General features: G+C 37.0%; 1 protein-coding gene across 16 annotated transcripts in view; it reads left to right on the top strand.

Annotated features, from left to right (window-relative positions):
• Window positions 1–25,380, top strand: part of ROBO2 (roundabout guidance receptor 2) — a 1,647,790-nt gene that overhangs the window by 1,039,917 nt on the left and 582,493 nt on the right. For 7 of the 16 annotated variants that reach the window (XM_027585568.2, XM_035727378.1, XM_035727384.1 and 4 more), the window contains exon 1: window positions 22,386–23,124. The exons of the other annotated variants lie outside the window; for them this stretch is intronic. In XM_027585568.2, coding sequence (XP_027441369.1) covers window positions 23,064–23,124 — 61 coding nt within the window. In that variant the 5' untranslated portion in view covers window positions 22,386–23,063. Of the gene's footprint in view, window positions 1–22,385; window positions 23,125–25,380 lie in introns of those variants that run through there. 16 annotated transcript variants of the gene reach the window in all.

Below are 25,380 nucleotides of genomic sequence, written 5' to 3'. Positions count from 1 at the left end.
CGCATTTCCACTAACCTAGAACATTCCACAATATGAGTTACTCAGATTTAGTATTTTTGATAAACATTAGTTTCTCTATGGTTATTTTTTTTCAGTGACGTCTGCCCAAATACTTTTAGGATGATTACCATTGTGTGAAATCTCATTTTCCTTATTTTTGAGCCTGAATCTGAGAGGGTATAAACATTTGGTCTGACAGACTCTAAAGCATTAAAAAGTTTTTTAAGGGCTGCTAAACTGGCCTTGTCTCTTATTCAAGATTCCCTACACAAACACCTAATGGATTTCTTTTTCATTTGACATTCCTCTTTCCCAAGCAACTTAGGTAATTTGTCCACTGGAAGACCAGGGTGAAACTCTGACTAAGCTCACAATAGCAACGGGGAGGGGCGGGGATGGGGGGCTTCATTCTTTCCCCAGCTACAGCTGTACTTGAATAGGTAGTGGCCCGAGCTACTCACAAGGTGAACTGCACACAAGTGTGTGACTCCAAATGGGGCTACCCAGTGATACAGATCCCAGCAGTTTTCACACTCACTTTCTAAGGTGTGAAACCCCTGAGAACAGGACATGGCAGTGTTGGAATTTCCTACTGTCAGATTCTTCCATCTTTACTTAAACTGTGGAGTCGCCAGTTCAGTAAAAATGTGAGGTGCTAGATCAGAAAAGACCTGGTTTTGTTAAGGGAGGAACAATCAGGGCAGCTGGAGACTGGGGGTGGTCAAAAGACCACCTACGTTTTATTCTATTATCACAGACAAGCAAAGGAGTTGTGGATTGATACTGGCCATTAAAGACACACAGAAAGAGAGCACGCTCACCTAAATGAATAAGCAGAAACTTATTCAACATTTGTGTTCCTGCTTTCTTACTTTTGCTGAATAATGAATCTTTCACTCTATTAATTATGTTTCTATTGTTAACTTTGTCACATTTATATTATCACAAATTATAGATTATTTAATCGTAAATATCTAAAGAATTCTCATGAACTTCAGATTTTGCTTTCTAAATTGTATCCTTCCTACACATTAAAAGTTCAATTTACAAAAAGTCTTCTAAAAAAGAAAATAATCATTTAAGAGAAAAAGGAAACATATTTCTAGCCAGCATTTCAGGAGAAATCTTGTCATTTCCCCCCAGTGCAGCTCATCATAAAAGCTCTAAGGAAATAGTGCTTAAAATCAATTAACCAAGGAGGCCAAAATCAATTTAATAAGAGTTAGCTAATGTTTTACTAAAGCAAAATCTCTTTTCTTTAAACATGATTAATATCATTTAGGGGTTGTTATTAGTGCTGTCACTTCTAAAAATTGTGACCAGTTTGTAATGAAAAGGCCTTTGTGTACATGTAAGGGATTTATAGGAAGCACAGAAATGTAACGTGGTATTAGTGATTATATCTTTTCCTTGCCTTTGATATTTTTAAGAGAACACTCCATTTTTACTCTGTCTTCTTGGAATGCCTCCTAAAAGGTCACTGAAGGATCAAGAAATACTTAACCTATAACTACCCACGATTAAAACAACTCTATGCAAATTATATTCTCGGATGACATTTAGCAGTGTTGATATTGGGTAGAGTTATACAAATCAATGGATTTTAGAGTTAGAAGGGGCTAAATTTATAGGCCAGTAGTTTCCACATTTTTAACAGCTTATTTTTTTTAAGAACCCCTTATATATACAATGCTAAAAATGTACCTGCTAAGACTGAAGGGAGAGGCTATCTAAGCTTGGCCTAGATGGGTTTCTCCAGCATCACACCCCTACCCTCAGCCCACAGCCCACAGTTTGAAAACCAGACAATGATCCCTTAGCTTGACATAACAGGAAACTAAAACCTTAACATAACAGGAAAGGAAAACCTGTTTAAATGACTTGTCATGTTAGCACAGACACATACATTTGAAACAAAACTTGATCCGTATCTGGTATTAATATTTGGTTTTATTGACTTTTTTATTTTGCTTCTCACTATCCATGTCCTCATATGTAGTTTTCACCTACAGTTTTACACTTGATATTAATTTGCTTTGTCGGATCATGGTGCCACTGTGAATTAGACCCACACATAAACCTGCATCTCTTCTTTAAAAAAAGAACAAGAAACAAAAAAAACTAAAAATGCTTTACTATTGCTTGTGAACAGTACACTTTCACTATCTTACTATGTATATGAGATTCTCAGCCACCAAAAATGACATCATATTCATTTATCTTTGTAAGTCCAGCTCCTGGTGATAGTAATGTTAATACCATGTAACCGAGATATTACCTTCATATGCATTAGATCAAAGCATAGGAAATAGTCAATATTTGAACTTTTTAATCTACCAAGACATGTTCATATCGCTTAATCTAATACAACCTCTAATACTTAAAATAGTCCTGCAATGCAATTGCTATCTTCATTCTCTAGGTGAAGGCTCTGAGGTTCCTAGACAAGACTTTTGTCCAAGGCCACACTGCCAGGAGTGTTAGGGCAGGGATCTGGCCATACATATCTCTCCAAATTTCATGTCTTTTCTCTTGTACCACGCTACCCTATACGCTCAGAACGTTTGAATGTAAAGAAAGCAAGTTTATTCAGAGTAACTTAGTTCTCTATAGGAGCATGAAAGTGAGAAACTATTAATCTCAGACAGAATATATTTCTCTATGAAGTGAGCTTCCTATATTAAAACAGTATTTACTAAGCTTTTGATCAGATATCAGTAGCATAGATTGTCTAAGACTTTAAAGCTACCTCTAAAGCCCATAGCTACATCTGCTGTCAATCTTATTTAATTTACTATATAGCTCATGTGCACAATAATCTTACCTCATGTTATTATCAAACCAGGAGATCTTTATTTTGTCTCGAATTTTGAACTAAAATAAAAACACATTAGACCAAAAAACAACAAAAGAAGACTATTAAAACATGAGAATGTTGCCTTGGAATTTGCACCTAATTCCAGAAACCGTTAGGTGGAAAAATAATCAGACTTTGTGTCTATGACCTTTCATCTTTTCAATTCAAAGGAAATGAGTCAAAAACAAGACAACCACAACAGAAAACCTTCTACTGTAAAAGGAAGATAAAGTAAATAAGTGGGGAAGTCACACTGATTTATGAAAAGATTATTTGACCCCATCAGAGATAGCATTGAATAGCTATCAGAACCCAAGAAATTAAAGTGTATATGAAGTAGATTGGACATGGTTTTCTTGCACAATCATTCTAGAGTATTAGTTCAATAAAACTAGTTCTTTAACAGTTACTTAAGCTGAAACAAAATGAAAAAAAATTCCCATTTTATTATATTTCATCCCATCCTTAGAAAAAGACTTTTAGGTCTCTTATATAAATCATTTACTTAAAAAAAGACAAAATTAAAAATGAGACACATCAGGAAGAACCATAAACCCATGAAGATTCTAATATTATTTACTATATTATTGCATGATTTTATTTATTTCACTTTACTATTTTTTTTGTGGACATATATCTGAAGATCCCAACTTTATTTTTAAATATATGCTGTGATTACACAATTTTTAATAAATATTCAATTTCTTTTTTTGACTTGCACTGTACCTGATAATCAAAAATACTATGGGCATAAGGCTGAATCTCCTAACTTTGTTTTGTTTTTTATTTATATTAATAAGATACTGAAAGCCTAGCCCAAGCCCTGTATATTGCCTTCATATAGAAAAGCTTCTGAACATGATGTATACAGTGAGGGAAAGCTCTTATCAGTTCAGAGAAATATCTTAAATTTATTCTAACATGTATAAACTCAATATAGAGATTTTTTAAAAAATACATATTAATGGAACATAAGGATAATCTAGTGGCATCTCCAACTATTGTCATAGTTGATTCTGCCATTATGGATTACCAAGAAAAAGCAGCCCTCCTTCTCCATCTCTGAACCAGGTCTATCTTTTCCCATGTTGGTGGTTGGCCAACAAGGTCATCCTTACAAAAATAGAACGTCTTTCTTCTATCACTGATCTAACATAACAGTGGTTCCTACTAGAACCTCAAAGAGCTTAGGATAAATTTTAAATGAGTGCTCCCCAAAGTAAGTATTACAAAGGAAGAAGAGTTCTCTGTGACTTAAAGATATTAGGAAATTCTTCATAAACAGAACGGTCTTGAAGGGATTGGAAGGAAGAAGGTAAATAGAAATGGTAAGCAGGGGATTCCAGGAGGGAAAATGTTACATGGGAAGGAAACAGTGAGGAATGTCCAAACAAACAGACCCTCCATTTTGGGAATTTCATCACTTTAAATGATTTTTAAGTGATTCTTTCATCTGCAAGTAATTACAACTTTGCTAAGAGATTGTTTCAAATTTCTGTGGAAAATTTTGAAAAACAAATCTAAAGAGACTAGTTGATTTCTATAAAGTGATGTTTCTGTATTGTCTCTCAAAGTTAAGATTTTGGATGCTAGATTCAGACAGATTTGGATTTGAACCACAGTTTTACCACTTCTAGCTAGTTGATTTAATAAAGGGAATTTACAATAATGGCAATTTGGTAATAAGAATCCGAAGGATAATAATCAAGTTCATATATATAAAATGCTTAGCATAGCCAACATAAAGCACAATCATTGATTCTAGTCATTATCATTTTTAATATATTGTTGGAACTACTAAAAGATACTTTGATGTTTTTAAAAGTAAGAAAAGGAAGAATTATAAATAAATAAAAATTGAATAGGTTCCAGGAGACAAAATTGAGATGTTCACATTTTACTAAAATTGAAAACACATCTTGACTTTTACAGTTAAATGTAAAAAGAAAACCACAAACTAAGCAGTAAAAACTGAGAACTGAGTAATTCATCAGATATTTGGATGGGGAGAACTTTCTATATATAAAAGCATTATTGAAACAGACACTCTTATTCATGGCTAGTGAGAGTGTAATTTTTTTTCTGTTTTTCTCAGAAGCATCTTTGCAATGCATATTAAAAACCTTAAAAAGTTCATGTCCTTTGAGTCAGTAAGTCAATCTATTTAAGCAAACACTTAAATTCTAATGAAGAAACGAAAAATGTGCACAATGGCTTAAAGAAAATATGTTCGTCAGTGTTGTTCATTAAAGGAAACAAAGAATAATCCTAGAAATAACCTAAATATCAAATAATAAAGGAAAATTAAATAAATATGGTGCATCCATATTATATAATATTATAAACCATTTAAATGGTGGCTATGTTTAATAACATTAATACAATATTATGTGGAAGAAAAGCAGAATACAGAATAATAAATAATAAACTCACAGCTATTAAGCAATATGCAGAGAAAAATAGAAATGTATGAAAAAATTGTTTATTTCTTGCATGGTAAGATGATGAATCATATAAAATTTCCTTATACTTGTTAGTATTTAAACATTTTCTATAAAAAGCAGTGGAAAATCCACTTACCAAAGAAATCATGCAAATTCATACATTTTTTTTCAATTGTGGAAAAATATACCATAAAATGAAATTAAGTCATTTTAACAAAAAATTTACCATTTTAGCGATTTTTAGATGTATGGTTCAGTGTATTAACTACATTTAGATTGTTGTGCAACCATCATAAACATCCATCTCCTGCACTTTTTCCATTTTCAAAACCAAAACTCTGTACCCATTAAATAACAACTCATTCTCCCCTTCCCTCAGACCCCAGCAACCAACATTGTACTTTTTGTCTCTATGGATTTGATTACTCTAGGAACCTCATAGTGAAATCATACAATGTTTGTCCTTTTGTGACTGGCTTAAGAAACAATATTTTTACAAACCATTTTTTTCTCTCCAGGAAAGTACTAGAAAGTAAACCAAGTAGTGGGTAAGGAAATAAAGTCATAAAAGGTCAAACAGCCTCCAAAAGATTGTAAAATAGTTGAGATATATTATGATTGGATTTAAAATGTCATGATGTACAACAATTTTAATAACCATTTGTATGTCAAAGGTTTCAGTATTTTTAGGGTTCAAGGAATTTAGACACTGTGTTGAAAGGATTTGGCCTCTTAGAGACAAGTATGAAAAAACCCTAATTAGCCCCTTATCAACACAGAATTATTTTAAAACACTTCTTTCAAACATATAACTAGAGAGAAAAAATTAAACTCTGCCCATACTAGTGAAATTCTTATGCTGAAGTATTAACTTCTCATTTTAATGAGTCTGTTAGTCTATAATATTTATAGCCAAAGCAGTGTTTAGAAATATTCTGATTATACTTAAATTACAAAATATGCATAAAATGACACAGTAAAAGGCATCTATATGTTTGAAAATTAAGAATATCTATGGTATGTTTTATAGTTACAATTAGACACCTTGATTTAACCTCTTGAAGTACAAAAATGTGGTATTTAATATGACATTTTTTTCAGGACCAATAATTCAGATCTTTGTATATCATGTACACTGATGACAAGTATATGCATAGAAGGTCACTTCTATGTTGACGGAACACACAGTCCAACAGTGTTCACTTAGTTACTATAAGTTCTCAACCTTGCCCCCAAAACACCACTCTACAGATTGATTTAGCATGTCCCTACCCAGTTAAATTTCTGAATTTAAGTTAGGCAGAGCATTGTCTGCATATTTCAGCATCGATCGAATTATCATCTCTGAAATCTTTGAGAGGAGATCAGAAGGAAGAAGTTGCAGGATGGGTACGTTTGAGTCTCAGGGACGTCAGATGGAAAAACTTTAAGCCCTATATGTTTATTGTTGTGACTATTAGTGTCAGTGAAGAAACAGGTCTGGCACTGAGCACAACTGTGTGGAAAGTCAAATGGGCAGTTTGAGTAGCTGATGGAGAGGGACAGGGACCAACAAAACAAGAGGTCATCTCAGCTACAAAAATAAGTTGTCTGTGTATTCCATGAACATAAATATATATGATACCATGATCCAGTGTTTAGAGAGAATGGGGTACTTAAAGTAGAAGCTAACGTTGGTTTTGTAGCCTTTCACCGTACTGAGAGAAATAACTAAGGCCTGGAGATGTGGGGATTCTGTATGTGCCAGCTATGGATTGCATTTTGAAGAATAATGAAGCAAAAAAAAGAGAAAAAAGAAATTCAAATTTGCTGTTATAAGCTTAATCTTCGTATCACCATTTTGGAGCATTTTCCCATGTTAACTATTGTCCCAGAAATCTATCTTTATTTTGAATTTGTGACTGAATACCATATTGGAAGAGGAAAAGACATGATTTGGAATGTATGAATACCATAAAGTGAAGACATTGACGCATTAGTGAAATGACCACTAGTTTGACCTTTTCCTGTTTTGTTTTGTTTTGTTTTGTTTTTTCTCTTGGACTTTTCTGAAACGACAGAAGGTCTGTCCTTTGGCAGTAAATTAATTTAGTGTGCTTTCTTTTAAAGGCAGGAAACTGGGTGGCTAGCTCCTCCCTTTAGAATGTGTGATGGTTATGTTGAAAGGAAGTGGCCATAAACCTCTAACAAAATATTTTACTATAATGAAAAAAATTATTTCTTTTAACTTTTGTTACTAGATATTTTAGATCAATGGATCTAAATTTGCATTCCAACCCTTAATTATTATTTTGAACTTGTCTTTACTAATAACTTCTTAAACCTGCCATCACCTCATAAGACGCCTCCAAAGTTGTTGCTTTTTATTTAGGGTTTTGCTACGATGTTACATCTTAAGATACAATCAAACATGTCCCAAGTGACACCAATAATTAAATTTGTGGGAGCTTTTCAGTTCTCCTGGTATAACAAATGCAGATACAAATTTATTGCTAGGGTCAAAACCAGAGTAACGTCCTGTAGTGACTTGGAAATTTAGTTAACATGATAACTAACAAAAGTTTCTGAAAGAACAGACAAATTGCTCCCAACTGAACATAAAAGGGAATGACATAAGGTTAGACAAAAGATTCATGATTTAAATGAATTTCTTTTGAAATGCAAACAACCTCAAGAATCTTTACAACTCTCTTAGGGAAAATCTCCTGGGTGGTATCATTTGTGTCGAGGGGTGTTAGAATAGGCTGGTAGGGTGCTAATGGAAAGTATTACAGTCTTAGTATTTAGGGATTAACATGTAAGAATCCCTGGAGCATTTACTGAAGATGCCCACATAATCTCTGCATCACTCCTTGAGAGATATTTTCCTTGTTGCTGCTTTTAACTTGCTGTTTTACATAGTTTTATGCTTTAAGTGGTACCTGATAAGGAAATAGCCTTCAACAATGTCTACAGGCAGATGTGATTCTGCTATGAACACCCCAACATTTCGATTTATTTATTTTAAAAATTTCCTTCCCCACAATCAAATCAACAGTCAAAACTAAATGTTCATTGTAAGTAGATAGGCAAATGACAGAAATGTACATAACGCTCATGCTTGGTCTTAAGTCTCTGTTTCTCATTCGAATCATGAGAGTTTACTATGATTTTCTTCCGTCCTATAGGCTTTAATAATGTAACTCAATGGAATCCCTAGAGACCACTTAACATCGACTGGTATGTTATATGTATGGTATGATATATATATCATTATAAGCTGTGTTATATAAAGGATGCTCATATCCTCTTTTATTTTAATAGAGGGTTGTGATATTAGAATAAGGCAAGTACATTATGCATATGTAATGTAACAGATGAACCAGCAAGCAGGGATGACCATACTTCCCAGTCTACACCTGCCTGCCACTGAAGAAAAACTGCTAACACTCTGACAACTGGACATCACCACAAGCATAAAGGATTGGACCAGATTGGCCAGTGAAAGACTATCAAGGGGCGCCTGAGTGGCTCAGTTGTTAAGGGTCTGCCTTCGGCTCAGGTCATGGTCCCAGGGTCCTGGGATCGAGCCCCACATTGGGCTCCCTGCTTCCCTCTCCCACTCCCCCTGCTTGTGTCCCTTCTCTCGCTGTGTCTCTCTCTGTCAAATAAATAAAAAAAATTTAAAAAATAAAATAAAATAAAAGTCTAAAAAAAAGAAAGACTATCAAAATAAACACCACCCCATATCACAGCTTTCAAAGTAATCTTATTTCACAGAATCTGACACTTAAAGCAATGATTCTTTATCTTCTGCAAAGGGCTCAAGCCCAGTTATTAATACAAGAGCTGAAATCCTTGGAAATACCTTTTACGTGAGCAAAATTAATAAGATATCTGTTCTTAGGAGGGACTACTCTTTTAAAGTCACTTGTCCAGCTTTCTCATTTTACAGATGAAGGAACTAAAATCCAGAAAAGCAACGTACGTTTATGAAGTCGACATTATTTCTGTTACAGCCTGGCATGTAAGAGTACTCAATAAAAATTTGTTGAGTGAATTGAACAAATGAGTAATTTCTTCCCCCAATCTTCTTTATTCTAACCACCATAAGTTTCTCATGCCATGGAGATTTATCCAGGAATAGGTACAGGCATTTTGACTAAGATAATACATTTTGGTGTTTGTCTTTGGCATAAAAGCTACTGTTGTAAAGCAACAGCTTTTTAAGGGGGCGGTTAATGGATTTGTAACTAGAAGAATAGAGTCAATACTGCTACTTATCAAACATTCACATAAAAAAACTAAATTACATCAGCAGTGAAAAGTCATGTAGCTCAAACATCAATTCTAATTTAAAAGCATTTCTGGAGACAAGGCAAAATATAATTCTATTCCTCAGTTGAGACAGTACTATTTTAAGGAAAATGAATATAGAAGTCTGACAAACAATAACATTAATAACCCCCTTATATGTCTTTCTGATGACAGTAGTGATGACAAGATCATATTACAAAAAGAAATCTCCGTCTCAGGGAAACAGTTCGGAAGAAACCCCCTGAAGCTCCTAAAACAGTTAGGTCTCTTGTCAGACTGATGGCCCAAACACTCAGAAAGTGACATCTCCAAGAAACTGACATTGCGTACGTGAAAGGGGCCGAGATTGAATTGCTCATCTGTTGCTTCCAAAGTTCATGCAAAAGCATACACAGACATTACCAGTTTGGACACCCCAGAGAGCATACATTGCAGTGAAAGTAAATTGAACAACCAATGTAAAACCAAATTCTGAGCTGGAAATTGCTACGTGACGCTCACTAAGTTGCTTTAACTCTTCCACTATCATAAGAATGTTAAGGAAAATCTTTGCCACATTTATGTGAGCATAGTACTTGACTGAACTACAGCAATTAATATAATTTTCTAAGTGGTGAGAGCTCCCTTAAAGACCATGGAGAGTCAGGCTCAGATCTCTGGTAACGTATGAGTCAAGTACGCCTCTCTGACCCACTAGGGGATTTAATTTAGCGGGGGTGGGGTGAGGATTGCAGCTAACCTGGCTCAAAGTCCTCTGGAGTAAACTAAGGAGGCCACATTTCAGTTTTCTTACAAGACAAAAGTGAAGTGGGTAGAAGAAATCAGAAAGAATAGTAAGCTGAGAAGTGAAATTGCCCGTCTTTCTCTTGCTTTTATCTTAGAGAAACCACACTGATCCAACATTCATCTCGACTGCTTCATTTTCCTGCCTTTCTGTCCCCACACCTTTATTTTCCTTTTCTTCTGTTTTATTTCCTTACTCTTTTTCATTGATAAACAAGGAACTGCTTTCAAATCCCTGCATTTGCTAATTGCCATTGTTTTCCTCAAGTTAAAAGTGTTTGGAAAAAAAAAATACTTGACACACCCTCTTTAGGACTGGAGAACAATGATCAACATTAAATTAGCACAACTTAGTGGAAATGAAATGGATTCTGATGTCAATCAGGATTTAGCACTCTTGTTGACATTATAATTTCTCAAAATCTCATTTTTTTTGTCATTCATAAAGAGTAATCTTTTTCCCTGTCCCTGATCTGTTTTAGGTCGTCCAAAAACTTAACAAAACCTTCTGATATCTCTTGTCTTATTTTTTTTTTTCCTGGTTCTATGCACATGAGGTGTTTTTTTTTTTAAAGATTTTATTTATTTATTTATTTGAGAGAGAGAGAATGAGAGACAGAGAGCACGAGAAGGAAGAGGGTCAGAGGGAGAAGCAGACTCTCTGCTGAGCAGGAAGCCCGATGTGGGACTCGATCTGGGGACTCCAGGATCATGACCTGAGCCGAAGGCAGTCGTTTAACCAACTGAGCCACCCAGGCGCCCTGCACATGAGGTTTTGCACTTCCCTCTAACTCTGCTCCATGCCACCATGCATGGGGCTGAACATTTGAGGAATGTATTACTCCTTTCCAAAATCTTCTAACATCTATCTTTTCTGTTTTTTTGTTTTTATTTATTTTTTTTACTTTTGTGACTATAAGACAACTGATAAATTCTTTCTTCTTTCCACCACCTCCCTTTCACACTGAAGTTTTGCTACAAAACATAGCACTAAGTCCTGTTATTGGATTGATTGATCATTGATCATTGATTGGCATATCTATTTATGAAGTTGGTCTGGATTTTATGTATGTTTCTCTGTATAAAATAGCTTGTGATACATTTCAGTCTTTGTTATTACGGATGTTGCTTTAGACTGAAAGTAACAAACTGATGAAACTATGTTCCTTCAACTTGGTAAGAGCCTCCATATCTTTATTCTTCATATCTTTATTCGTGTGAGGAGTAGGTGTATTTATTGATACTTGTTAATGATCATGGTGATTGACTGGCTCAGGCCAGAGCTACTATACATATGAAAAAAGTTGCCAGGATAGGTCATGTGTTTGGTAATTTGGGGAGCTTCTAAATTTGGAGAATACATTGCTTTTTATTTTTTTTAAAGATTTTATTTACTACATTGTTTTTTAGAACATAGAAAGAAAACTGATGGAGGAACTGGACTAGTGATATAGAAGCTGAGATTTGGCTAATTCTTTATTTTAAAACGAGAGCTGCCAAATGATGAGAGTGAAGCCTTCTCCCTCTCTCAAACTACATTCCATAAATCAGCAGAGGAAATGACCTAAGTCTTCTATTCACTGCCATAGTTAGTTGTGCAAATCTGGATCTTGGATAACCTTTACTACATTGTGCAGAGGCATTCAGTACAAACAAGAATAAAACCAGGACCAAATATTGTTATTTATATTTCCACATAAAGACTGTAGAATAAACCTTAGTATTTCTTCTAATATTTTCATGATATAAAGTTACTTTTTTGTTTTGAAAATTCTAATTAGACAAAGAATTTAAAATGTGCTAATATGTATATAATAGATTTTAATCAGAAACCCACTGGCAATTGCAATGACAATTAACAAAAAACAATATCTAAATTCTAAAATTGGCTTGGTTAAATTAACATAAATTTTAAAAGGCTAATCTATGAATAAAATGTCTATTATTAAATTAAATTGCCCTCTTATCCTTGAGCTGTATAATGAGATTATGATGGATGATCTTAAAGATTAACATTCAATTATGAAATTCTAAAATGGATGTTTTCAAGTAAACTTTTTAAATTTCAATTTTTCTTTAATTTTAGTTTTCTTTGAATTTAGATATATATGTGTCTATTTGTATGTATGTACATATAGGATAAATATAATGCATATCACCATTATTTTCGAAGGCCTCTACTAATTTACCATCTATCCACTTGGTTTTATAATATTTTTAAAGATTTTATATATCGGGGCATGGGGGTGGCTCCCAGTTGGTTTAGTATCTGACTCTTGATTTCGGCTCAGGTCATGATCTCAGGGTATTGGGATCCAGCCTTGTGTGGGGCTCCTGGCTCAGTGGGGAGTCGGCTTCTCTCCCTCCCCCCTTCTAAAATAGATAAATAAAATCTTTTAGAGAGAGAGTGTGCTTGCATCTGTAAGAGGGCAGGGGGAGGGGCAGAGGGAGAAAATCTCAAGCAGGCTCCCCACTGACCAGGGAACCAGATCTGGGGCTCAATCTCAGGACCCTGAGATCATGACCTGAGTTGAAATCAAGAGTTGGATGTTTAACCGACTACCCCACCCAGGTACCTCTTCACTTGGCTTTAGTAACTAAAAAGTTAGGTTCCCATTTTGAATTGATTAAAACAGGTAGTGGCTATATTAATTTCCTAAGGCTGTTGTAAAACAGTACCACAAATTTGGTGGCTTATAACAACAGAAATTTGCTCTTACAGTTCTAGAGGCTAGATAATCAAAGGGTGGCAAAACCATGTGCCTCTGAAGGCTCTGGAGAAGAATCCTTTCCAGCTTCTTCCAGAGTCTGAGAGCCACAGGCATTTCTTATCAAATGGCAGCATAACACCAATCTCTGCCATTGTCTTCACATAGCTGTCTGCTCCCTGTGGCTTCTGTGTGTGTGTCTAAATTTCCCTCTTCTTCTTCATCTTCTTCTTTTTTTTTTTTAGAGGGAGGGAGTGGGAGAGAGAAAATTTTAAGCAGGCTCCACACCCAGTGCAGGAACCCAAAGCAGGGCTCAATCTCACAACCCTGAGATTGTGACCTAAGCTGAAACCAAGGTCAGATGCTTAACCCACTGAACCACCCAGGTGCCCACCCTCTTCTTATAAGGACACTAGTCATTGGATTAGGGCTCACCCTTATCCACTATAAACTCATTTTAACTTGATTACATTTGCAAAGACCTTATTTCCAAATAAGATTACATTCTGAGGTTATAAGTGGACATGAATTTGGGGACTACTACTCAACCCAGTCCAGAATCATGTAATAGTCAAACAGAGTTTCTCTTCAATCTGTGATAACCCATATTGGTGTAATGAAAGGAATGAATTCCTTTCAAAGCAAGTACACCTATAGGAGATGGATATGTGTGATAGTAAATAGAGCGGCTCAACAAACATATCCAGCTTTCTGCCCCTCATGAAGGGTGAATGGCTGGGTCTTGTGCCTTGCTTTGGCAACAAAACATAAAATATAAGAAATAGCGCCACTTGTTTCCAGCCGGAGGATTTAACAGCCATATTCTGCCTTTCCGTTTGTTTAGAAAATGGGTTCTCCAGCAAACTAGGTCCTGGAATGAGAATGATGTAGAGCAGAGCCCCCAGCAGACTCACAATATAGCAAGAAATAGCCTTTGTTGCTTGAGATTTGGGAATTGTTTGTATGTGTAGAATATGCATTCGCAGTGGGAGTAATGTAAAATTGGTTCTTGAGGGCAAAATAAATTCTCACTTTTTTATGTATAAGGTACATACATGCATATAATATATAAATATATATATACAGTGTCTGGTATTAAAATTCCATGGAGAGGTGATTAGAAAACAAAATGTCTAAACATGCTCCTTAAGGGAGTAATAACCTAGTGGATTCTCAGTGATATCATAGGCTTTGTTGACACCAGCTAGGTTTCAGTTTCAAATTTTGACACTTTTCAAAGTTTCTTCATCAATTTGTGGTTACATTAACTACTCTGAATGATGGGGTTAAAAATAATACCACCCTCTTATGCTCTGTGATAATTAAGACAATCAACATAAATGTTTATTATAGTGCTTGCCATATAGCAATTATTTTTAAAAACTTAGGTATTATTATAATTTAATTGTTCTAACATTAATCATGGTTTAATGTCCTGTGAAGAAATATATTGCATTTCCATTTATACTTTAGGCAAAATTCGAAGGAGCTGATTGTATTTGTCAGTATAAGCTAAGCACTAAAACAAAGAATACCAAAACCTTGATAATTTAACACATTACAAGTTATTCATTGTTCAATTCGTAGTCTCAAGTATTTGAGAGAAAGTGAGATAGTCTGCGCTACACCACCATTCTGGGATTCGTTTTTCCATCTGGTTGCTCAGTGTTTTCTCCAGGATTTGACCATTAAGTGAATGACAGTTAGAGAGCATTGAGGATGGTATGGGAGGTATCTTACAGGCCAGACCTAGAAATGCCTCTATTCCATTGGCTAGAACTCAATCACATGATCTCATTTAACTGCAAGGGAGGCTAGGGCATTTGGGTAATTTGGCCAAGCTCTGAGTGAAAGAAGGAAAGATGATTCTAGGTTAACATTCAGCACTGTCTCTGCCACCAGGACAGAGATTCATTAGTATACTCTAATGACCAGTGTTGGAAACCAGTTAAAATGTATTTTGTGCCAAGGCCTTTAATGCATCATCCAAATGCTCTTCTGAGTGGACACTATTATTATCTTTGTCTCAGTTGAGGCAGTTGTTATGATCACACTGTAGGTGGTAGAACCAACATTAGAATCCAGATCTGCTTGATCCAGAGCACAAGTTCTTAGCCAACATGCTAAATCTTTCCACATGTAGCTTCCCATTCATCATCCCTTCTAGCAGGGATAATGGAGTAGAAAGGCTACTTCACATTTAGATTAGAGAAAACTAAAATTTTCCTGATGACAAGTGAATAGTTTACTTAAAAATATTGTAAAATCTCTAGAAGTCTTTTAAAATAAATTTTCATGTCTCTTTGATAGTTTAAACATGGTTCAGAATGAAGGCTGGAAAAGAGACAACGAGAGACCCCATAAATATGCATCCAGCCTTGTGATATAATGTTTTGTTTTGTTTTATTATTATTATTTTTTTAAAGATTTATTTCTTTATTCGTTCCAGAGAAAGAGAGAGAGAGCAGGATGGGGAGAAAAGGGAGAGGGAGAGAGAATTTTCAAGCCGACTCCATGCTGTACACAGAGGCTGCCAGGGGCTTGATCTTATGACCCTATCACCACCTGAGCAGAAAACCAAGAGCCGGGCGCCCACCCAACTGTGCCCCCAGGTGTCCTGATATAACATCTTTTTAATGTGTGTGTTTGGTGGGAAGTGGAGAAGGAAGAAACTAAATAATAGATAAGTAATAACCTGGACTTAAGCCAGCTATAGAGACAAGCTTATCCCTCAATGATCATCATGTTACATAATTTTCATTGGCCCCGTCTATATCAATCAGTACTTCAAACACTCATGTTTGCCAGATCACTGAAGGAAAGAATCCTAAAAGAGTAATCTTTGAAAAAAAAAAAAGGCAGAAATTAAAGGACAGAGATTTGGTGAAACTTTTCTCATTGTTGAAAACCATAAATTAATTTAGATGCCCAACCTATCTAATATTAGATAAAATGTAAACATACTTAAATTTCATATTCCTATTAAATGTAAGGAACTAATTATTGGAAATAAAGACAATATGTTAAAAATGAAAACAAGCTAATGCAATAAGGGAACCATACAATTTGTATTAAATTGTCAAAAATTGTACTAGCATTTTTCAGTCTTAATCATTTAGTCCATTGGTCCCTTGACATTAGTATTTGTACATAATAGAAAAGCTGAAATTACAAAATCATTTATTTCTATACTCCTTTTCATCCAAATTAAAATATTTTGACATGAAATAATTTATGTCATATTATTCTTTCATTTCCAGGTTTGCCTGTAAAGTTGGACCATGATGATTTTGTCCATATATTTCACTTTATCACTTAAAGAAGAGAATGTGTATTTACATCTCTCATGTTTTTAAGCAAAACAATATTATCTAGACTTCCTGATGATATCTAACTACTAAAAAGCTAGTATTCACTGTAAAAAAGGACTCCACAGGCAGTCAGAAGTTATTTTATCAGGCAGAAATAAGATAATTTGGATACTGGAAGAAAATCAGAATCTGCTCCCAAACAGATTAGTTCTTCTGTATGATAGAAACAGAGGCAGTTCAATTGGATTACATGTGCCCTTGGATTAATTCCATGATATTATTGTGAAAGAGAATCAGCAACTTCTTTTGAATTTGAAGAATCCATTATTAAATATGTCTAAAAGACACTCGGTGAGCAGATAACTGTAAAAATCTGAGACCTATAGATATGAGAAACCCCTTCGCACATCTTTGACAATCCCTTCTTTTTAAGAACAACATAAATTCTCTTTTGGATTTTTAAAAATCTTCCTTATTAGGATTACAGTTATGCATTGCTAAAATTCAATTATACAAAGCCCAGATTGGAGCAGATGGACTTGAAATAGTTTGGCAAAGAATCAAAGGGATTTTCTTTGGTTCATGATATTGTGATGTAAAAAAATAGCAAATAGTGTATTACTTAACATCATTGAAATTAGGCTATATACTAAAATAAGAACTCAAAAGCTTTAAATAGAGATAATAAAAAAGGAAGCAAAAAAAGACCATGCAAATGTATAAAGCCTAGCCTGTCATGGTTAGAGGACCGAGTTGTGCTTGTAGTTTGTGAGGTTGACAACTTTGCTTATTTTATAAAAACACTTTTCTAATCTAGGTGAGAGGTTATTATCTTTGCTACCAAAGAGTTAATTTTTAACTTTGGCAGAGGTGGAGGGTTCACAGATTACTCAAATGAAGGCAGGGCAGTGGGATGGACAACTGCAGAATGAGGAGTACTAACATCATGAGGGTATAATATTTTCAGTGAACTCAGAGATGTTTTTGTGTGTTTTTAAAAATTCCAAATTTTAGGGTGAACACGCTTAGAGAAATTATGCCTCGATATTACACATTACTCTAATATTTATTGATTCAAAAACTGTGTTAAGTTTAAAAGTATCACTCAACTTTTCCATCAAGATAGAAAAAGATTTTCCAAATTGACTTTACTTCTAAAGAAAGAAAACAATTCTTCTTGATTACAAGTGATGGTATTTGGGAGGAAACACTTAATTTTTATGAAAGATTGCCATATATTAGTCACCTTAAATTCCAGATTTCTAAAAACAGAATATTTTAAGAATTACAGGTAATGCACCCAATGTAGGAATCATCAATAGATACATAGGAAGGCAGACTTACTATGTATATAAAAGTATTGAGGAATACCTGAAAGTGAATTGACTGCAATTAGATACTTGGAACATATTTCAGAAGAACAATAAGTAATCTATTTTGGTCCCCTCAAATCACTTTTGAAACAAAGTGGAGTGCAACAAAAAGTAACATAAGTTGAAACTGAACAGATAACATATGGCGATCTCTTGGCTTTAAAAAAAGTTCTTCAACTTTGAAAACAAAAAGTGATTACATATTTCTGTATTTTGGGTGCATCAGGGATTTTCTTAAATTTATCAATCAAAGCAAATTTTTTAAAAAAGATTTTACTTATTTATTTGACACAGAGAGAGGTAGCGAGAGCAGGAACACAAGAAGGAGGAGTAGGAGAGGGAGAAGCAGGCTTCCTGCAGAGCAGGAAGCCCGATGCGGGGCTCGATCCCAGGACCCTGGGATCATGACCTGGGCCAAAGGCAGATGCTTAATGACTGAGCCACCCAGGCGCCCCACAATCAAAGCAATTTATTAATGTGTTTCTATAATGTGGAAGGTATCTCAAATTAATCCTGGGAAACAGAGCCTAACACTTAGCATAGATTTTGTGGTCAGATCAGGATTCAAAGGAGTATTGCACCTTTTATTAACTTGGGTAAGAGATCTAATCTTCAGTAATCTCATCCGCACAATTGGATGATATCACCCACATAATAAAACTTTTATAGGAATTAAACACTATGATGAAATTTAAAAACTAGAAAAAAAACTAGAAAAATCCCTGACACAGAGTAAGTGCTCACCACATGGTGGCAGATATTAAAATGATCATCCTGGATCAAACCTTTGATTTGCCTGTATATACTATCTTACAATTATAACAAGAGTATATTGAAAGTGAAAAAAAAAATGGATTGGGGTTTTTCCATTTATGCCACATTTTTGAAAAATCTGATATGGAAAAGAAATATTTAATATTTTCCATCTTATATTGTGCAGATTGCCTTCAGATGAGTATTTTATGGTTCTCCATGAATGGCAACTTAGAAATACAATCACAAAGAAGGCCATTTGATCACCTTACCCAAATTAGGGTTAATTATAGTCTCTTACACACAGTTGTCTTTAGATGTATTAAAATATATATTTATCTGGTAGGCACATTTTGAGTACATAATAATACCATTCCAAGTTTTACATAAAAGGAGCCTAGATTTCTATGTATATTTCTCTATTCAGCTGCTTGTTTAGAGAAGAAAAGACAATTCGGATTTGGAAAGATATTGAAACCAACAGGCCACTTAATTTTTTGTATCTTAAACTGTCTGATTTAGTGGTGGTGGGGCTTCATTGTTCTAAGCCATTTCTAGCTTTTTGTCTTACTGAAAACCTTAACAAAATGTTTTTGAAGCTAAATCACTGCTAAAATTGAATTTCCAACTTCTGGTAGAATGTTCAGATTTTAAAGATTTTCCTTTAAGAAAAAAATTAGGGTGAGAAATCAATTTTTTACATAGTGTTCACTGTAAGTGCTAAATTTAATTGAAATATACACATTTCTCTAATATGGATCTTATCAAATCTCCCAGAAGGAGATGTCTTTGTTCCCCGTGGACTTAACATTGTCCCTATTACATTTCTGTCTGCTGACTCTCACTGTTGTTGACAGTGTGAGAGTTTTGTTCATAATCTTAAACCATCACTTGGTATGAGATTTAAAAAAAAAAATATCATCAGTTTTCCTGAATCACGTTTAATATCAAATGAGACACTGACAAAACATTCTTTTAAGATATCACTTATGAACTTATCTTGGAGAAAAGCAGAAAACACGGACTCTAAAATTCCTTTGTTCTAGACATTATTACATAATGTAGGTAGTGTCTAGCAAAAAGGGGCACCAGACAGAAATGACTGGCTTTCTTTGCCACTTTCAGTTGATAAAGTATTATGAATGCAAAATGATGATGTCTGGCCCAAAATGCCAAGTAAATATAACCAGAGGGATTTCCTTAAATAAGCCTTTTCTCCCCATGAGCTCATTTGTCATACTCTACGGGAGGACAACTTTCTGTAAGATATGAGGCAAAACTTTTCTGCCCTAGAGGGCAACAGTAAATGGTAGGTCATTCTCCTCCAACCTAGCCCCCCCCCCCATCTTCCCACACACATCCTTTCTGCCTCTGAGTGATTTTATAGATCACTTAAGGAAAAGCATCTATAGATGGTGAGTCTGTCAAGTATAAAATGAAATCTATCTTTTGTCCTATAAATTAATAGCCATGAGAAAAGTCTTCCAGGTGAAATGTTCTAATATCTTCCTTTCTGAGATCTATGTTGAAGTTTAAGGGCTTAAAATCTATATCATTTTAATTTCTGCTTTCTTTTATTAGGGAGATTCTATTGTCAGAGTATTTTTATTGAACACATGTAAGGAAATTTGATTGAGATAGAGATTGGGGGGGAGGGAGAAGGTAGACTTTATAGTCCCTTACTTTAAATCTTAGTCCAAAGGTTTAAAATACATGTTTAAAGAATTATCAGTTATTTTTCAGTATTACAGATAGATAAGAGAGATGTTACTCCAGTGAATTTTGGGATTTTCCCAGACTTTAGATTTGGCCCTTTGGGAAGAGACAAAAACAAAACAAAAACAAAAAACATGTGAACACGTATTTTAGCCTTTCTTTCACAGAGTGGTAAAACAGTAACACGGTCAGAATCATTACTGTGAGGATTCAAGTGATTTAACTTCAGCACGTTAATGCACTTTTTAAATTTTACAACTAAATAATGTAGATCAAAAGTGTGCTGAAATTACTCTTAATGCTTCACAAGAAAAGTGGTTTTATTCTTTTGCAAGACTATTTCATCACCATAATTTTCGAGCATGCTGAGATGCCATAAGAACTCTCCTAATTGCTTAAGCGTCGCTGACCATTTTTTTTTTTGAAACACACAATATCACCTCCATAATAGCCAAGGGAGAGCTAAATTAAGTGGCAACACCAAAATGTATCCACCAAACAAAAGGCTCTTCCTGCAGCCGCCTCAAACGGAGGGACTCTTTCCTAATATTTTCCAGTAGGGGGAACTAAAGACTCACTATCCAGCATTTAGCAGGGCTCGGGGAACGGCGTGAGTTCCCTTAACCCGCCTTCTAATCACCGGAACAAGCATCAAACAGCTACCAGTGAGCCTGTGATCACACGTGGGTCTGGCCACACCGGCCACACCGGGGGCACCGCAGACACTGGCATCCCTTTGATCTAACGTGCCTTTCCATAATCATCCCCAGTCCTGATGGCATTCACTTGGTGGTTTTTGCCTTCGTTTTCAGGGTTTGTCATCTTCGGGCTGGAATTCGGCTCTTTTTGAGCCTCTTTTACTCTTTTAGCTCAGTGGGTTTTCAGCTTTCCTCCATCCTGTGTTTTCCGAATTTCCTTTCAGAGGTGCTAGTCTCTGTAGGATAAGGGCTTCGGATACACCCCTCACCCCCAAGTCTCTGATCCCTTCTCCTCAACCTAAGCATCTACTGCTGAACTCCTTGCATCCCACAGACCCGCGTCAAACTCATCTTTAAGGGATCATAAGGCAACTGAGTAACATAAGAGGGGATACCACCCCTTCCCCCTCCCCGGGATTCCTCAGGGGGCCATAGATCTCGGCTAAAACGAGCCGGTAGAGGCTAGAGATTTCTGTACACCACCCCCCCTTTTTTTTTCTTGTGCCTTTTTAACGACATAGGAAGCACCTACACACAACCTTTCCGCTCCAAAAGGTGGTTATATTTTGTTTCCGTTCCTTTTCTCCCTCCCTCTCAGCTTCTCATTTTGCTAAAAGGTGAAGAGTGAGTGTTTGTGTGATTTTAACGGGTAATGAGGCTGCGCCCTGGGTCCTGGAGGATGATCTTTTTCCAGAAAGCGCGTGCATCTCCGGCAGACGGAGGGATGAATAATTAGGAAGGGCTTCCATGAAATCACTCACCGAGAAAATTACCTGCCCATTAAACGGGACGCCGCGAGGAGCAGGAGACTAGAGCCCACCTATCCCCTCCCTAGGCTGGAAGGGTGGAGGCATCAGGAGGCACGGAGAGGGGGAAGGAGTTGACCGGTGGCTTGGGCTCCAATTTTGTTAATTTCCGTCCCCCTAGGAATCTCGGCTCCCCTCCCCTCCGCCTCCCCCCGCCCCGACTGCCCAGCGGGCTGGCGCCCCCTGCACGTGCGGGCGGCGGACTCTGGAGGTGGAAAGCTCAGCGCACCCCCTCATCACCCCCGCCCCCTCCCCGGGGCAGACTCCGAGCAGCTTTCATTCCTCCCCACCCCTCCCGCCTCCTCGCCTTCCCTCCTCTAAGTCCTTCCACCCTCGGCAGCTGCAGGAGGAGGCGGACGCTCTGCTAGCCGGGCCGCGGGAGCAGCGGCGGCGGCTGGAGCGGAGGGACTGGCGGCTGTAACCCGGACAGGCGGCGGGACCGCGCCAGGCGGCGGGACCGCGCGCTCCCTTTCGCGTCCGCTCTCCGGCTCCGGGGCTCAACTCGCCCGGCTCGGCAGTCGCGCGCCGCCGCCGGGGTTCACAGCCGCTCTGAGGCGGCACCGCGGGGGTGGCCGCTGCCTCAGCCCTGCCCCTCGTTCCCTCCCTCCCTTGCAGCCCCACCACGTAGGAGTTCGGATTCTCCACCCGAGTCGTCCTGATTTCTCTTTGCCTCTCTTTCGGAAACGGGAGTGGTGGAGGGAGGCAACGAGGCTGCAAAGGAGAGGCCCGCCAAGTCGGCCCGCCTGCAAAGTGTTGCTCTGACACATCCTTATTATGGAAGTTAAGTGAAAAAAAAAATAAATAATAATAATAATAAAAATAACTCTGGACGTGGAGCTGCTACCGAGAAGGAGACCGGGGAAAGAACAGCAGTAGGCAGGCCAATGGTTTTTCGGCAGCGCGCTGGCAAGTTTGCGGAACACTTTCTAGGAATTAGGTCTTTTTCCTCCCCCTTCATCTTCTTGACTTCTGAAGAAAGAACTTGGCTTTGGATGGCAATGGAGCCTGAGGAGAGAGGGTTAGACACACTTGAATAATCCCTCCGGCTGGGCTGAATTTGTGGGAATTTAGGAAGCCAGAGGGTGGAAATACAGCAGCCTTTGGAGTGCCCTCTTTTAATCTGGATGGATCTAAATGTGCCCCACTCAAGACCTCTCCACTGACCCCTTCTGATCTTGCGATTTGCTCTTCTTGACTTTAATGAGCATCTAGGAAAGTCTAAACTTTGGACCTACCTCTTTTTTTGATACTTATTTTTGTACTTTTGCTCTCTGGGATTGGTTTCTTAAACAATCTGGATCCTTTTTAATATGTCAAAATGAGTCGGCTGATGTTTACACAACTACTGCTCTGTGGATTTTTATATGTTCGAGTTGATGGTAAGTTAAAAATACTTTTATCCTTTCCCCCCACCCCAAAAACCATTTCTTTCTGAGTGCGTTGTGGGCCATAAATAAAACGACATTTTGTCTGTTAGTCCCTTTTGAACAGGCACAGGGGCTTTTGGGGGGCAGAGGTTTTAAGTCTTTGTTTCTAAACTGCTGCAAGTGGAACGTGTTAGTAGTCACCTATTGTTGTTATTGTTGTAATTTACTTAATTGAGGAGTTGGAAAATAAATAATGGGCTCTCAGTCTTGTTAGAAAAAGGAGTATTAAAGCAAATCTCTCGGATACTCTTGTGCCTACTCCCTTTTGGCGTTTGTTCTTGTATCTGAACTTTGACTTAGAAATTCAAGTGATGAAAAATAGTAATAGACACTTCAACGAAGGGTCAGTGGGTTAGGAATTTGAGACAGGGTATCTCGGGGTTCAATGGGTATCACTTGCGTGCGGCTGAGTGCTCTTCTAGTGTGAAATCAGAATCAAGAATTTAGATCATAGGGAGAAAACTGTCAAAAGTGAGACTGGGCGAGGCTCCAGGAAGGGGGAAACATAAGCTCTGGGCTGACTGTGGGCACAGAACACTCAGCTCAGTCCCCAGTGGCAAACACAATGGGGATCTGAAACAGGTGCCGTAGGTGTCTCCCTCTAGATTGAGTCAGTCTGTCAAGCAGACAGCATCCTGCCTCTGATTCTCCTGTCTTTTGTTCAGATATGGTTTCCTGGGATATTTTCACAGGATGTCAGTTTCTTGTGCGAGGATTGCAAAATCTTTTTTTTTTTTTTTACATGTAGCTCTTTTGAATGATGTGCGGAAGTAATCATTAACATGCTTTTTTGTTTATAAGAAGAAAGTCGAAAGAACATTTGGTATTAACCTTCTAGGGACTTTAATTTTTGAATCAATGGACAGAATGTGTCTAATGAGAAGTGTAGAGCATGTTGTTGTTTCCTGAAAATGTGATTGTCGGACTTTAGGTTTATAACTATTGTACTTGTAAAGAATCTGTGTATTGGTCCAAATATTTGAGCTACCATAGTAGCTTGTTGCTACATAAACTTTCCTCCAGCATTTGCATTGTGGATGCATTCATTTTTGGGACACTGCCTATTTCTGCCCGCCTGTAGGAGCTATCCTGGTTCCTTGCAGCTACTGCTGCACAGAACCCAATGTATCGGAGGACACAAACAGGCAGGCTTTCTATAAACATGAGGCGGTACAGATGAGTTTACCTACTGTCAAGTGGCTGTTTTCAATCACAGGCTGCATGAGTACCTTTGCCCCCAGAGATAGGAGGCAAGGCATTCATGTGGGCACACTGCTTTTTCTTTTTCCCTTCTAAGTAGTTGATGTGTAGGAATTAATCACTGTGGATCACACTGACAATATCTATAGTCATACCTAATCAGTCACCATACATTTTCTTCTTTAATCCATTTACCTTTACAATACATTTACATTGCCCTAACCGAAAGGTTTTCATATTTCTCCCAAGTGTGTTTGATTATCATGAGAAGACTTTGATCATATATCCTCATAAACCATATGTAAATTCATGAATTTACATATTTCAATACCAGGAATGCATGTATAAACTGTATATTAGACTACAGAATTACCACCAAGTTGTTTTTTCTCTTCTTTCTTTCTTTTTTTTTTTTTTTTTGAATTAGCGTGTAGCTAAGAGGAATACAATTAAATTGCTCAGTGGAAGTGACAGAGGGAACCAGAAGAGCTTGGTGTTACAGAATGTAATTAATGTACCAGGGTGTTTGGAGATATATGAAACAAATGCAATTAACCAGCTTGCAGGAACAGCAGTAGCAAGACATTATCTCTCTCCTTCCCTCTCTCCCTCCCTCCCAGCCTGACTCCCTCCCTTCTTTTCCTCTTTCCCTTCTTTTCTTCCTTCTCTCCCTATCTCACCCCTCCTGCCCCAGAGACACACCTAGGACCTTTGTTCTGATTTACTATTATAAGATAAGGGGCAAGTTTATGTCTGGATCACAATTATGCAGCAAAATTCATGGTAGTGTAGTGAAAAATGCCCAGGGTTGAGAAGTTGAAAAGGTAGTGGTAAATTTTTGTGTGTGTGAAACTAGTTTTTGTATTTAGCATCTACTACTTCTAAAGCAAAGTAAGCTGTGGACACTTACTGAATGAGTACATAAAGCATACATTTGACATTGGATTGCCTTTGGTTCACTCCAGAATGATGACAGCTTCTCCATGGGGATCCTAGAAAATTTGGGAT

This window comes from Zalophus californianus, chromosome 1 (genome assembly GCF_009762305.2).
Source record: "Zalophus californianus isolate mZalCal1 chromosome 1, mZalCal1.pri.v2, whole genome shotgun sequence".
In the NCBI taxonomy this organism is placed as follows: domain Eukaryota; kingdom Metazoa; phylum Chordata; class Mammalia; order Carnivora; family Otariidae; genus Zalophus; species Zalophus californianus.
Note: the sequence above shows the minus strand (reverse complement) of the source record. Positions and strands in the feature narration are given on the sequence as shown.